The sequence below is a fragment of the Barbatula barbatula genome (genome assembly GCF_947034865.1).
Source record: "Barbatula barbatula genome assembly, chromosome: 25".
Lineage (NCBI taxonomy): Eukaryota > Metazoa > Chordata > Actinopteri > Cypriniformes > Nemacheilidae > Barbatula > Barbatula barbatula.
Genome location: NC_136788.1, coordinates 10095214 through 10108402, shown reverse-complemented (window position 1 = coordinate 10108402; position 13189 = coordinate 10095214). Strand labels below are relative to the sequence as shown.

At 41.2% G+C, this 13189-nt stretch overlaps 1 protein-coding gene across 2 annotated transcripts; it reads right to left on the bottom strand.

The window, feature by feature from the left end:
* Positions 1–488: 488 nt before the first annotated feature.
* On the bottom strand, positions 489–13189 carry hsd17b12a (hydroxysteroid (17-beta) dehydrogenase 12a). 2 transcript variants are annotated; one of them, XM_079449613.1, is made up of 12 exons: positions 12981–13189; positions 12564–12775; positions 6241–6287; positions 5695–5770; positions 4175–4282; positions 3841–3905; positions 3523–3567; positions 3268–3302; positions 2663–2744; positions 2470–2535; positions 1713–1862; positions 489–1580 (listed from the first exon to the last, which is right to left on the bottom strand). In XM_079449613.1, the coding sequence occupies exons 2-12, from the start codon at positions 12739–12741 to the stop codon at positions 1473–1475; spliced, it is 960 nt and encodes a 319-aa protein (XP_079305739.1). In that variant the 5' UTR covers positions 12742–12775; positions 12981–13189; the 3' UTR covers positions 489–1472. The 2 variants fall into 2 exon arrangements, with proteins under 2 accessions (XP_079305739.1, XP_079305740.1); XM_079449614.1 differs by lacking the exon at positions 12981–13189 and having other exon boundaries at positions 12564–12880.

Genomic DNA, 13189 nt, shown 5'->3' with positions numbered 1-13189 from the left:
TGAGATGAGATGGCTGGGGTGAGACATGAGACATTTGCCTCAACCTGTATTTAAGTAACAACATCAGTTACATATCTATACATGTATTTTTGTGTTACAATACCTATCAGTTTTTTTCATTTTGTCTGCCTAATCAATGCCTTTAATATGGTACACTGAGGATGCAGTATATTGGACAAGGTAGCCTAGACACCCTTCTCAGAATTGAACACTACTGAACATCACTGCTTTATAGCCGATTACTGAAATGTAAAACTGTAATTTCTTAACTTTACAAATGCATGGACTATAATATATAATTTCTGCCAATTACTACACTATTAGTTCTTTATTTCACGTTTGATGGGATACAAAAACAAACTTCCACATTACTGTAATTTATATCCATCGTGATCTAAAATCAAGCAGATTCAATTAAATGTACAGATAATACATAAAACCCTCGTAGTAATATGAAAGCGCTTAAAGAGTGACACGGAAGACATATGCACAGTTAAAAAATTTATTAGAAAAGACAAATGCAAAATCATTACAAAAAGTATTTTTATTAACAAACAAGCATTTCAGATTGTCAGGAGAAAAGCAGCACGTGGTGTTCCACTCTTCAATAGGTCTGGAATGAGAACATTCAAGTTTTATACCAGCGGCAACAAATCAGGTTAAACCACCTGGCGTTTAAGCCTGACTGACACTGGTCATACAGAGATCTAGGCTATGGAGGTAATTCTCAAATACTATGTGGTGATATTCCACCACACAGTGAAGTCTTCAGTGGAAGGGAAAAAAACGTGTGTTAGATCCACCATACATGCAAAAGATGATCCGTCCATAAACGGGACCAATATCAAACTATTCTATAAAAAGGCACAGGTTTTAAATAGATCAAGGCTGGCAGGTAAACTTTGAACCTGAAAGGGCAAAAACATACCAAAAACCTTTTAAGTGAGACTTGGTTTCGTATTGATACAGTACAAGAGTCAGGATAGACATGATACTTTCAGAATTTAAAAAAAGGCCAGCACCCATTGAGGAGGAATAAGGCACAATTGCAAACGAATATATTGGCAATTAAGTTAACAACAGTGCAAGTAAACAGCCCCATATAAAACTCAATAAATATAAAAAACCCAACACCATATAAATATCTCTCTGCTTACAACAGCAGTGGCATGAAAGTGTTCCCTGCAATGTAGTAGTTCACCCTGTACGAAAAAATCTAAATAAAAACAAAAAACATGTCCCCACTTCAGACAACAAGCAACAGGTCAAAGCCAAGAGAAACTCTTATTTTCAGTAATCTTCATTCAAGATGTGTCATTGTGGAACGTGAGCATAACAGATATTCTTCCAACAAACATACACAAGATACAACAACAAAAAAACACCATTACTCGCACAAAGATTTGAGAGGACTCAAATCTCAGCACATACATTTGGTAAAACATTTTGTCCGATCACACCATATCCTCGGCCTATCGCAGCTTTCTCCTCCTAAGGTAGCCTCCACGCTGGGCCTTGTTCAGTCGCAAGCCCAGATAGATGACCAGCTTAATGGGGGCAATGACGGTGGTCACCCAGCCCTGCAAGACACAATGTTACGTTTTTCCTCTTTAAATCAATTCTTATTTTATTTGCTAAATAAATGTACTGAATGGCACATTCATTCTACAAGCAATTAATAATTGAAAGTCTATTTTTATAGGGATTTTTACCATGATGGCATGAGGGAAATAGCCGTTGGTCTGGTCCTCCAGTCCCACAGTGGTCAGTTCAGCAGCTACGTAGCGTTCAGGGGTAGGTTTGTCTAGAGTCGGCTTCCTAATCTTTGTCATCTTGGTAGCCACAAAGAAAGGCAACACGCTCTACAAGAGGGACAAAGTTTGGTGTCATTTCCTGAAAGTCTTTCATATTGGGATTTTATAAATGAAAGATGATGGTTCTGTCAAATAGGAAATTGACTTTGAAATCTTATCATAGATCTAATATGGTTCATTACTTCTACTTTAATTTTCATCCGACATAGCCAGTCCTACATTAACACACTGACCTCTCAAACGTTTTATACAATCAAAAGGTCAAGTCCGCCCTACATGTGGAGTCATCTTAAAAAACATCACAACACACAGCTAACCTGCAAAATACAGCGGCTTTACATTTAAGAAACCATTCAATTTTGAATTTACGATTTATAGGTATGAGTGTAGGTAAAATCTTCATTTTTTGAACTACTAACAATATTTCTCCCCTTCGCATTTAATTGCAGAAAATGTTAACTGGAGAAATAAGTAAAAACAACAGAAAATATTTGTCAAGACCTCAAATAAAGCAATAAAACAAGTTCATATTCACTTTTAAGCAAAAGTAATGTGTAATTATTTTACTGGAATGGCCACAAGACATCTAGAAATGCTGATAATTTTTGGTAGATTCTAGATCTTATCGGTTTAAGAAAAGTAATCTCTGTCTCACCTGGATGATGACACCCTTACACTTGTACTCCGCTTGAAGTCCACGCGAGAAAAAGTCCACAAAAGCCTGTAGAAATATAAATACAAAATATTATCGTTATATGAAATATCATCAACGCAACTGTAACGTCAAGTGTAGAGTGACCCATGTGGGCAACAGCTTTAGAAATATCAACTGTCATGCAAGTACTCGCCTTTGTAGAGGAATAGATAGTCAACAGTGGGACGGGGAACATGCCACTGGCAGAAGAGATGTTGAGAATAACACCTTTTGTTCTGAAATGAGAAACAGAACCTTTATTTTAATTGTTTATATGTTTGACATCAAACATTTCTTTAACCAAACAGGTATGAAAAACAACTCACAATCAACACACAACCCCCTACAGCTCTGAGAATCTAAAAGGGACACTGCACTCGAACACGCATCTAATGATGGTCGCCATGTGTGTTGCCATGGCACCAGATTTCTCATGCAGTAACCCTGCAGTCGCAGTAGAGCGCCGGGGTGTGCAGAGGGTTGGACCTATTTGTACAAAATTTCACCCGCAGCATTGGCTTAGGAGTTGCATCGCATTTGTTTAAGAGTTGCATGTGACATCGTGTTAGCCAATCGGATCAAAGCACTGTTGCTTTTCAATTTTACACAGAGTGGGAGAACATGAGCGAAGAGATGATCGGGAAGGAAACAGTCATCCAGCCACTCATTAAAACAGCTGCACTTTTGAGTGACATGTTAGGAATTCCAGTCACATGCTAGTGGGATGTTTACTTAAGTATATAAAATCCAAAGACTCACCGAGCCTCCATTCTAGGCAGCACCAAACGAGTCATCTAGAGAGAGCGAGAGAGACAGAGAGATAATGCGTGGGTGGTTAAAGCAGCGTTGGTGGAGTTTTGCAAAACATGGGGAGTGAGAACAGGTACAATAGGAGCGGATCAAATCAGTCACGCCACAGTATTTCTACATTTAAAACTTATATTTCTAAATATTAAAACCTGTATGAATTCATATGCCATTCAGCTTTATATTTGTGAATCAGTCATGACTTACTTGACACACTGAGGTGATGTTGACATTGATCATAGTATCGATGAACTATACAAAAAGGAGGGAGGAAACAAATAAGATAAGTTTGAAATGAGATAACTACGTTTTAAAAATTTGCCTAAAAATCATGTTTTTTGTGCAACTGCAGTTGGTTTGTTTTTATTCAAGCCAAAACAACAAATAAACACAGCTACAACTAACAAAATAAAAAACATGTTTGAATTCTCATTTGAGTTTGCATTTTGAAACCGAACTCTTCATTTTGTGAATGTTAAAATGGCTTGTTACACGGTGCAATAAGTGTAAGAATAAGTTACTCACGTTTTCCAAATTAGGAATGTGCAGGAAGAACTCAGGGTATGGATATGAGATACCCACATTATTAACTATTGGGATAAAAACACAAAAGATCATATGTAATTCAATATTTTATGCCTGGTGTGGTCCCAAGAATCACCAGCAGGGGGAGATAAACCATTAGAAATGAGACGCGAGATCATGATAAAAAACATCACGATTTCAGAGAGAACAAGAACACAGACATTTTCTGACAAGACTAGGAGAAATGATTTGAGTGAAGAAAAGACACCGAGAATGTTTTGTACCATTTGATTAGGCTCGTGCATAAACAAAACTGGGGTAGAAGTACACTCACCAAGAACTCCAATTTCCAGTCCTGAAAGACCCTTTTCAATTCTAGAATAGATGTCATTCTGACCAAAGTCCACTGCGATGGTCTTTGTTTCCACATGGAACGTGCTTTCTGAAAAAGAAAGTCAAAACAATATTAAGATTCTGAGTTAAAATCAGTCCGTGTCATTTTACAGTCAAACTAAGCTGCAGATCTAATACTGGCATTAGAGCACTCTGTCTGAGATCAGGCATCCCTGCCATTGCTGCTATTCTAAAAATAACTTCACTGGGACCTTGCAGCAGAAAACCCACCTATTGTGTCCGGCAGGGGGCGCCGTTCACCATTAAACCCAGCAGCTATTGAAACTCACCAGGTTTCCCTGCCCTCCCTTCTGCTTGCATGAGGTGCCTGCAGCAATTAGAATTTATTGTCCAAATGCTCATTTGTCTAACACTGTTCCTGTGAGTTATGATAGGAAAATTCCTCTCAAGTCTTTGAGCAAAAACCGTGACCGAAAATGATCTTCGGAACAGGATGCAATTCGGCATTGTATACAAGCAAACGTGCATTGAAATGTTTGGTTTGGGCATCTGACAAGATGAGTGAGGATTAGCATTCGCAAGGGTTTGAATGCCCCGACTTGTGATTTGCCATGGCCACCTCCTCCAGTGTGCCTCCGACACGCACATGGTACCAACTAAGGGTAATTTCCACAAATTTTCAGACCTTATTATTGGTGAAGTGTCTGCATGCAATACAGCTTAAAAGCGGATTGAAAAAAGCATGTGACTGCAAATTCCTAGATGCAAATGGTTCCCTAAAAAGTGCCTTTCAGCGGAATCAGTCCATCTTGTTACCAATCTTTACTTCATTATTGAGTAAAAACTGAGCACGAATCATTGCTTTCCTTAGTATGAGAAAACTGCCATTCATAAATCGCTAATCCTGTCGCGTTCCATTCATACCAAAACAGGGAAAGCTGTCGAAGGCTTTTACAGTGGGAACTCCGTAAAAAGACAGCGTTTTGGGGAGGAGAGTCAAAATATTATTTATGAAAATGTTAAATGTTTTAAGACAAACAAGTTGGTTTTAGGTCCATCTTGAATGGTCGGGGCACTACGATTCAATGCGCAAATGTCCCATCGGGTGACAAAGGGGAAATGCGTGACCCTCAACCCATGTAACTAAATCAAGGGTGGATGCTCTGGATCCTCATCGTACCCCCCCCCCCCCCCCAGAGCGTGCATGCAGCCGACCAACAGAAAGTCTGAACTGCACGAATCCAAAATCGTCGCTCTCCGCAAATAGAATAGAAAAGTCAAACAGCAGTTCATCATCATTTGGAGAAGTTGTGCACGACCCATGGACCTTTGACTGCGCACTACTGCATCAGCTCTCCACCCAGTCAGGGAATCAGGCCCCCACCCTATCTCTCAGGACGGGGCTAAAAATAAACCTAGTTTCATTAACATCAGGAGGACTGTCTGTCATTCAAACAGAAGAGCTGTGCAGTTTACAAACACACACACACGCAGACTGACCGAGAGACTTTGCCACGTCGTCGAGCTTCTCTTGAGATCGGCTGATGAGCATCATGGAGAATCCTCGTCGGGCAAGCTGAAAAAAGAATATATTTTAATAAATGAAATGATTAAAATATAAAGCATCTGTAGTAACAATTTTAGCACTTTAGGCAGACAGCAGAATGGTTTTCGCATCATTTTGGGGAAACGCCCTAAAATCTATAGTGTTAAAACAGCCCATCGAACTGTTTTCCAATCAATGGCAGACAGGTGTATAGCAATTTTGCAATTCCATTTTGTACAAAGAAACTGGAACACTGTTGCTTTACCAGTAAGTCTAGTTTAAGTCCATGACTCAATGTTAATTACTAAACATCAAGGGTGACATGAAAGAACTGAGACTGCTCGGGCATGCATGCTATTTGAGGTAACTGGTCTTTTTCCACCACCAGCAGTCTTCTAGTCACCCTCCTTCTCCTGGCCTCAAAGTGAAAACCTCTGTCTCGTGATGAGTCACTGTGCTTTCCGTGGAGCGAGGAGATAAATAAGAAGAGAAACCCTCACCTCCTCTGCGTAGGATTTCCCAATCCCATCTGTGGCTCCCGTCACAACTGGAAAAAGAAAGTGACATGATCATCTTAATTATTCAATGAAAACCAACTTGTCAGAAATATACATACAAATCGCATTATGCAAAACTGCAAGCTGAAGTTTGTAATTTGATGTTTAAACTACACTTACACCAGTTTATTATGCACAAAGTAACGCTTTTCTCCCAAAAACGTAAACATGATGGTACTATTAACGTATGACTGTTCGAAAATCCTGACCAGCCTGGCAGAACACTGATCTGAGGCGATGCTTTAAGGTTTTGATATCGGTTTGACAGATGGCAGATGAGAAAAGGGGTTAAAAACCTGTTTGAAACTAATTTTTAAAACTGCATGGCAAAAAAATGACACACTTCATCTTTTAGTAGAAGCCACGGAGTGTTAAAAAGACTAAATGCTGGTCATTTAAGGTACTAGCAATGAAGTTAATGGCTAATTCCACCCCTCCAAAAAGTGCACATACCTCGTTATTCCATTATTAAGAAAAATTTACTTCAGTCATTCACAATGACCTAAAACACAATTTCACCGCGAGGAGATGGGGTTATACGCTGTTATTTTGTCCATGCAACGAAAGACAATGTCGTTTGCTTAAACGTTCTTCAAACTATCATCATCTGTGTTCTGCAGACGAGTCAAATACAGGTGTGAAATGACATGCGGGTGAATAAATAAAAACAGATTTTCATTACATCCCACGACGTTCACGTTTAATACAACGCGCACAAAAGCATAGACACACAACATGTGATGGCTGATCAAAGTGTGACATGGCAGTGGTCATTTGAAAGAACAGGGCTGTGGAGAAAGAGAACGGGGTGGATGGGGTTATGACGTCTGTAGAGCACGACAGCACAGGAGAGGTGAGGAGGGATCCTGGGGGCTGCTAAAAATAGAAACCGGGGAGAGGTGGGGGGGGGGGACGGGAGACTGCGCAAAGTCAGATGTGGGTAGAGCAAGAGAGCACAAGAACAAATGAAAGCCAGGAGACAAAAGTAATTCACAAGCTTTTTTATTCATCCTTAGAATTAGGCACACCCTGATTCATTAAGGCTAAACCACTCTGGGTCTATTTACATCTGTATGGGAATAAATGAAGATATGACTGAAGAACAAAGCTTGCGGGTTGAAAACATTTCCTAACCCTCGATTTAATAGTTATGATTTGGACCACACAAAGAATCCACATTTAGTTAACACACCGGATCTTTCACAGCATGCGTCACCAAAAATGTGGCCATGGGTCACATTCCGTGAATGTTCAAGCACTTTATATTTTCCCAAACTTCCAATCTTATATTACACTGTGTATATGTACATGCATGCTAGAACGCAAGCTAAGGGCAAGACGGCCTGGGTGACAGTTTCCAGAAATCAATCCAAGGATGTGGCTATATGTTTTGGCTTCATTGTAGGCCATTCAAAGCAACTCAATCCATCCCCATTGAAACTTTGTGCCCAAAATCCCATGTGCAAAAAGTTGTTTTGATTTGAGTCATGCACGATACGGAAATCCCAGAATGGACCTTCACCAATCAAATCACCCAGCAGGAGTTAATTCTCATGACGTGAGCAATACAACCAGGACCAACCACGATGTACGCAAGCAGCCACGTGAACGTCACAAGAATTGCTAATGTAAACCCCAAATGCACTTAAGTTGCTTTGGATAAAAGCATCGGTAGTGCTTTTCACAAAACAGATTTCAAACATCCAAGAGGTAAAATTACCTAGAATAGTTAAAGGCATCATACAATTGATATTAAGATTTGTATGATCTGAAGAATGGATAGTGGCGGATACTCGTCCCACTGCAAGCAGCTTGGCACAAGCAGTCGTGCTCGCATTCGTTCACAAACAGTACGTTCAGAAATAAAGAGCCGCACAGACTCAATATTCCTGCGCTAAAAAAAGCAGCCTGGTGAGTAAAAATAGCTGCTTCGTCTGGAACAGCCGCAGCACTTGAATACCAACAAGATGCTGCCCTCGCTCTCTCTCTCTCTCTCTCTCGCTCTCTCTCTATCTATCCCCCAGCAACACAGCTCATTGTAGAGCCCTTGGTACACCACACCGTTCAAGGAAAAAAGCTCACCGAATCTATTGATGGGGTTGTTTGGTGGAGTTTGGGGGGGGGTGATGCAGTCCTTGCGTGCACCTTCAGACCAGCTTCTACTGTATGCAATCTGCGCAACTCTTTCTCCCTCTCTTCCCCCTCCATGAATGAACTGTTCCGTTCTTGGATCGGTAGCACTGCAGAATGCAAACACCTCCACACCCCCCCCATCCCCAAAGAAGCAACACGCTTTAAATAGCACAAGCCAGTCACATGGCCAGCTGGAAAACTACACACTAGAGCAGTTCAGCACCCAAAATAGAAACCAGATAAAGGTGGATTGAAAAAAGATTTTGGGTGGGTGTGATGACATAAATAGAAGCAGCACAAAAGTGACGACAAATCAATAGTTCTTTGCAGTTTCCTTGTTCAAAAATTTTATTAGAACAAAAATGGGCAAATATGAAAATAGTTATAGTATATTGCAGTGACATTGTTTTTTACGATCTAGAAAAATGCATGCAACATGCATTAAATCTCATGAAGTAGCACCTGTCAGACATGCCCAAGGTAAAAAAAAAATGATTCAGAGACAGGAGACCGATCCCCTTTATTTCTTAGCACAGCCACTCACATAAACCATACGGTTTGCTATATGTGGTGTTAGAACACATTGTCATACAAAATGGTTAAAATGACTACAAACATTGCTTGTACAGCCCGTTTAAACCATATAAATCCTAAATTTTGGCAAAAGAGATCCTATGAAACTGATGGTACATGACACACATTCGCGCATTGTAAGTGTAACGTTAAACGGCACATGGAAGATTTCCTTTTCCAGTAAATAAATAAATAAATGGAGCAGAGTCGTGACAGAAGAGAAACGGGAGGGTGGGGGCTCGCGGAGAGAGAGGGGTGGGAGCTTAGTGATGGAGATAGGCTGGGAGAAAGGGAGGAGGTGGTGAGAAAAGACAAGGGGGTAGCAATTTTACCCAGCATCCTCGGTTTCAGCACGTGGCAACGTGCGTGTTGGTCACATGAACAGCAGCATTCTCTTCCGAGCTCCCCCACCTTCGGACCCCTCCTCTGAATGCGAGCGCCAGTCAAACGCTGTCATCATTCACAGCGAGAGCCGCAAGGGCTCACACATTCACAAGTTGCGCAGTCCAAATCCACAGGGAAAACATTTCATTCACATTGCCACTTTAACCCAGCATGAATGGGCTAACTTTGCTATACACAAACCTGGACGGACGATCAGCACAGCACAAAACTGGAATGCAAACTAAATGTAATGCTGTAATCTATCAAACTCCACCTAAACTAATAAAGAAAAACTAGATGTTAAATTTGTGACACACGGTTCATTTTGACCCTTTGTATTATAAGCTACTCTGCATTCTACCACCTTCCACCTGAAGCAAGTCAAAGTGGCTCTTTAAAAAGAAAATCCCCTCCGAATGAATTTCAGAATAAGTTTGTGGGACACGTCGCCCCTGTCCTCATGAATGCAGCTCGATTACATAACTGTGATTCTCAAACACATTCAATGTTCTAAGTAAGGATGAAGTGAGCCACAGGAGGGGAAGGTGGGAGGGTGATGAAACTCTAAATTTGGCTTCCTCACGCAGCCAGGTCAGCACTGTTATAGTGAAGAAATAGATATTTCTTTGTATTGTTTCAGTGCAATACAGTACATAGTAACAGTTAAGAATATAATGTGATGAAAATGATCTGCAAAAAAACACCCAGGAGTTGGTTGCATTATTGAATTTGGGGGTATTGTTCTTCATAATGAGGAAAGTTTTCCACGGCAGTAGTCCTAAAATAGAGTTAAGGATAGGCTACACTTCATTTCTTCCCATTTTAAATGATAACAGTTTTATTTTAATTCTTGGTGAAATATGCGTTTTTGTTATCAAATATTTGACAATGTAACAGGCCTCCACTCTACTTAATTTCTTCTGATATGAAGTATAAGTGGAGGCCTGTCTATACATTAATCCTGTGCTGTTCCTTTAATCCAGTTTACCCAAAAAAACAAATTCTGTCATTTATTCACCCCATATGTCATTCTAAACCTGTACTGTATATGACTCTTCTTCAGTGGAACACAAATGATATTTTGAGATTTTTTTATATGGAGATCAATAGGGTCTCAAATTGTTTGATTACCAACATTCTTCAAAATATATCTTGTGTTCTGCAGAAGAAAGTCATACCTGAAATGACACGACTGTATATAAATGAAAGATATCCATTGCAAGTTTCTTTCATTAATATAATGCAATATATTTTGGGAGAAAGCATACCTGATAACACAGTGTGCAAAAAGCAATAAACAATTTTGAACAGGAAGTTCCTCTCAAAGCCTTTACCATGGCAGTGCAGTTCCCTGGAACGACACCAGGGGTCTCTTATTAAAATGAATCGGGCATTCCTCAGCTTTTAACTATAACACACACACCGTAGAGCTTTTCCCGTTGCTTCATCCTCAGAACTCGTCAGCAGGACTCACTTTATGAGTCACCTTCAAACTACTGCAAAGTCAGCGCATTGTACAGTGCACAAAAATGCAGTCTTGTGACTTCATACCCGTGACAGGTACACTAAGGAGAACGAGTTCGTAACATGGCTCGGGAGGGGTGGGGGGCTCGCAGAACGTGAACGCAATGTCAGTTGTATGTAGTACCAGTTTCGTGATTGGGAAAATGCACTGTTGCTCAATTTCACGAGACTTGTGCTTCTGGATGGACAGGAAGAGAGACTTCCCTTCCCCCAACCTCCATCAAGTCGCATCCATTTGACCTGCGCGAGCTTCCTCTGAGATCATAAAGCACATTAAAACTAAACAAGTCAAACTGGAAACCTTTTTGAGTTTCAGGGAGTGGCCCTCGTCACCTCCATATTTCACGTCACTGAAAGTAACAGAACGCACTAATGCCATTTTAAACTGTCGCTTTAGATTTGTCGTTTAATAGTTCAGTTTGGCTGACTGATACTTACTAAACGACTGCAGATTCACTTGTGTGTGTCGTGTCCGCAATCGTGTCCTTAGGAAAAACCCTGAAACTCTGACACTATGGTTTGTCCACTTCAAAACCATCAGCGTGTTGAACTTTACATAAAAAAAAGAGAAATATATTCTTCAGCGCATTACCGAGAGTGCGAGCTCTCGCAAACGCTTGCTGTGCAATACCCACTCCGGCCGCTAGGGCTTTAAATGCTGGTGCACCTGCTGCCTAGGCAACATCCCCACGAGTGAACGACTACGGCATGATGAGCCATTTCAAAATGTTTGACAGTGCGATTTGTTGTGAACTGACTGTGTTTTATGTCCGATTGTGAGAATACGTGCGCTGCAATTTGCGTTTTTAACATTTGAGCAAAACACAACACTCCCCGCACATGGCGCACGTGGTGTGGACCCGCATTATAATTAAGATTGGCGTTTTAAACTGCGTCATGTTGCCAAAACCAACCTCCGTGCCCCGGTGAGGGGAAGAAGCGATTCACAATCGACAGCACCGGCTGAAACACATCCACCGAGTCGCCAAGCCGCATTTTCCCCAATAAACTGTCAAATCAATCTGGAAAGGCGCCTTTGTCTGGACAAACATTGGCACAGTGCAGCCAGGAAACTGAATAACTGGGTCAGGCCGGCCCGGGCATATAAGATTGAGGAAAACCTAGACGTTTCTAAAATGAATACAAGCCACTGAATTGGCGACATAACTACCCAAATTTAAACTTGTATGCGTTTTATGCATGACGACGCCGTAAGAGTTGTCGTAACTCTCAAATTAAATAGATTGCGATATAATGAGTCCATTGTCGCATATTTGGCATATTTTAAACACGTATATTGAAGCAGGCGTGAACACCTGACAGACTCAGAATTACATGTCATCTGCGCATAATATATGAATGTATGGCGCAACCAGTCAACCCGACGCCTCCATTGACCACACGCATAAAATCCTGAAGCCTCAATTACATTGAATCTTTCCCTATCGATTGTACGTTCATCTGTGTGTGATAAACACGAACAATGACGTGTTAAATTGCATATGTTGCCTCAAAACGACCAAAAGTTAAATTGATGATAGTTTCTCAAATCCACAAAGTTCATTTTAATCAAGTTTAATTCTCCAATTACGCAGCACATTTCTGCCACCCATGTACAAGCGTTCATTGTCACCGAATGCCTTTGAACTTACCTGCCCATTTCCCCAATTTGGGTGAGAGTAGATCCCCGTTTCCAATCACCCATATCCTGAAGCCAGTGAGAATCTTGTACAACAGCCACAGCGTCAGCGAGGCCGTTGTAAGTGCACCAACCCAGAAGAGCGCTCTCTCGGCAGGCTGTAGCGTCTCCACCACGTTAAACGACTCCATGTCTACGACTGGCTGTGTGTCTGTGGTGAATGACCTGCAATATTGGGCGTTATGCACTGCTTTAAAGCCTCAACGTGTGCGCCCCTTTATAAGCAGGTTGTGGCATCACACCCCTACAACTCTAACATACGAGTCTATCCAGATTTAAGTGCACACCTCCCACCTACTCCATCCCCGCCCATGCAAACCCACGTCCAGTGTGGATTGGTCGACACTCCTGTCCGCCAATTGCAACTCACCGTTCGTTAGCTATTGTCCGCGTCAATCACAAAGAGCCCATTCTCATTCATTCGGTTCTCCGTTTCGATGGGGCGGACCGAAAGCTGTTCCGAGTGAGAAACGATTGGACAAACATTATGGTAACCTCCATTGAAATAATGTCATTGGTTGTGATTCAGAACTGGTTTTTCTTATTCAGTCAGGGTTACGAAACCTCCAAACCTACGCT

What these genes read in the sequence shown, in the direction of transcription:
- hsd17b12a (XM_079449613.1), bottom strand. Translation starts at nt 12,741, where the DNA reads ATGGAGTCGTTTAACGTGGTGGAGACGCTACAGCCTGCCGAGAGAGCG. An exon ending in ACATTCCTAATTTGGAAAAC is followed by an intron (nt 3,568 to 3,840) that starts GTGAGTAACTTA and finishes CTTTTTGTATAG; the next exon opens with TTCATCGATACTATGATCAA. An exon ending in ACATCACCTCAGTGTGTCAA is followed by an intron (nt 3,303 to 3,522) that starts GTAAGTCATGAC and finishes CGCTCTCTCTAG; the next exon opens with ATGACTCGTTTGGTGCTGCC.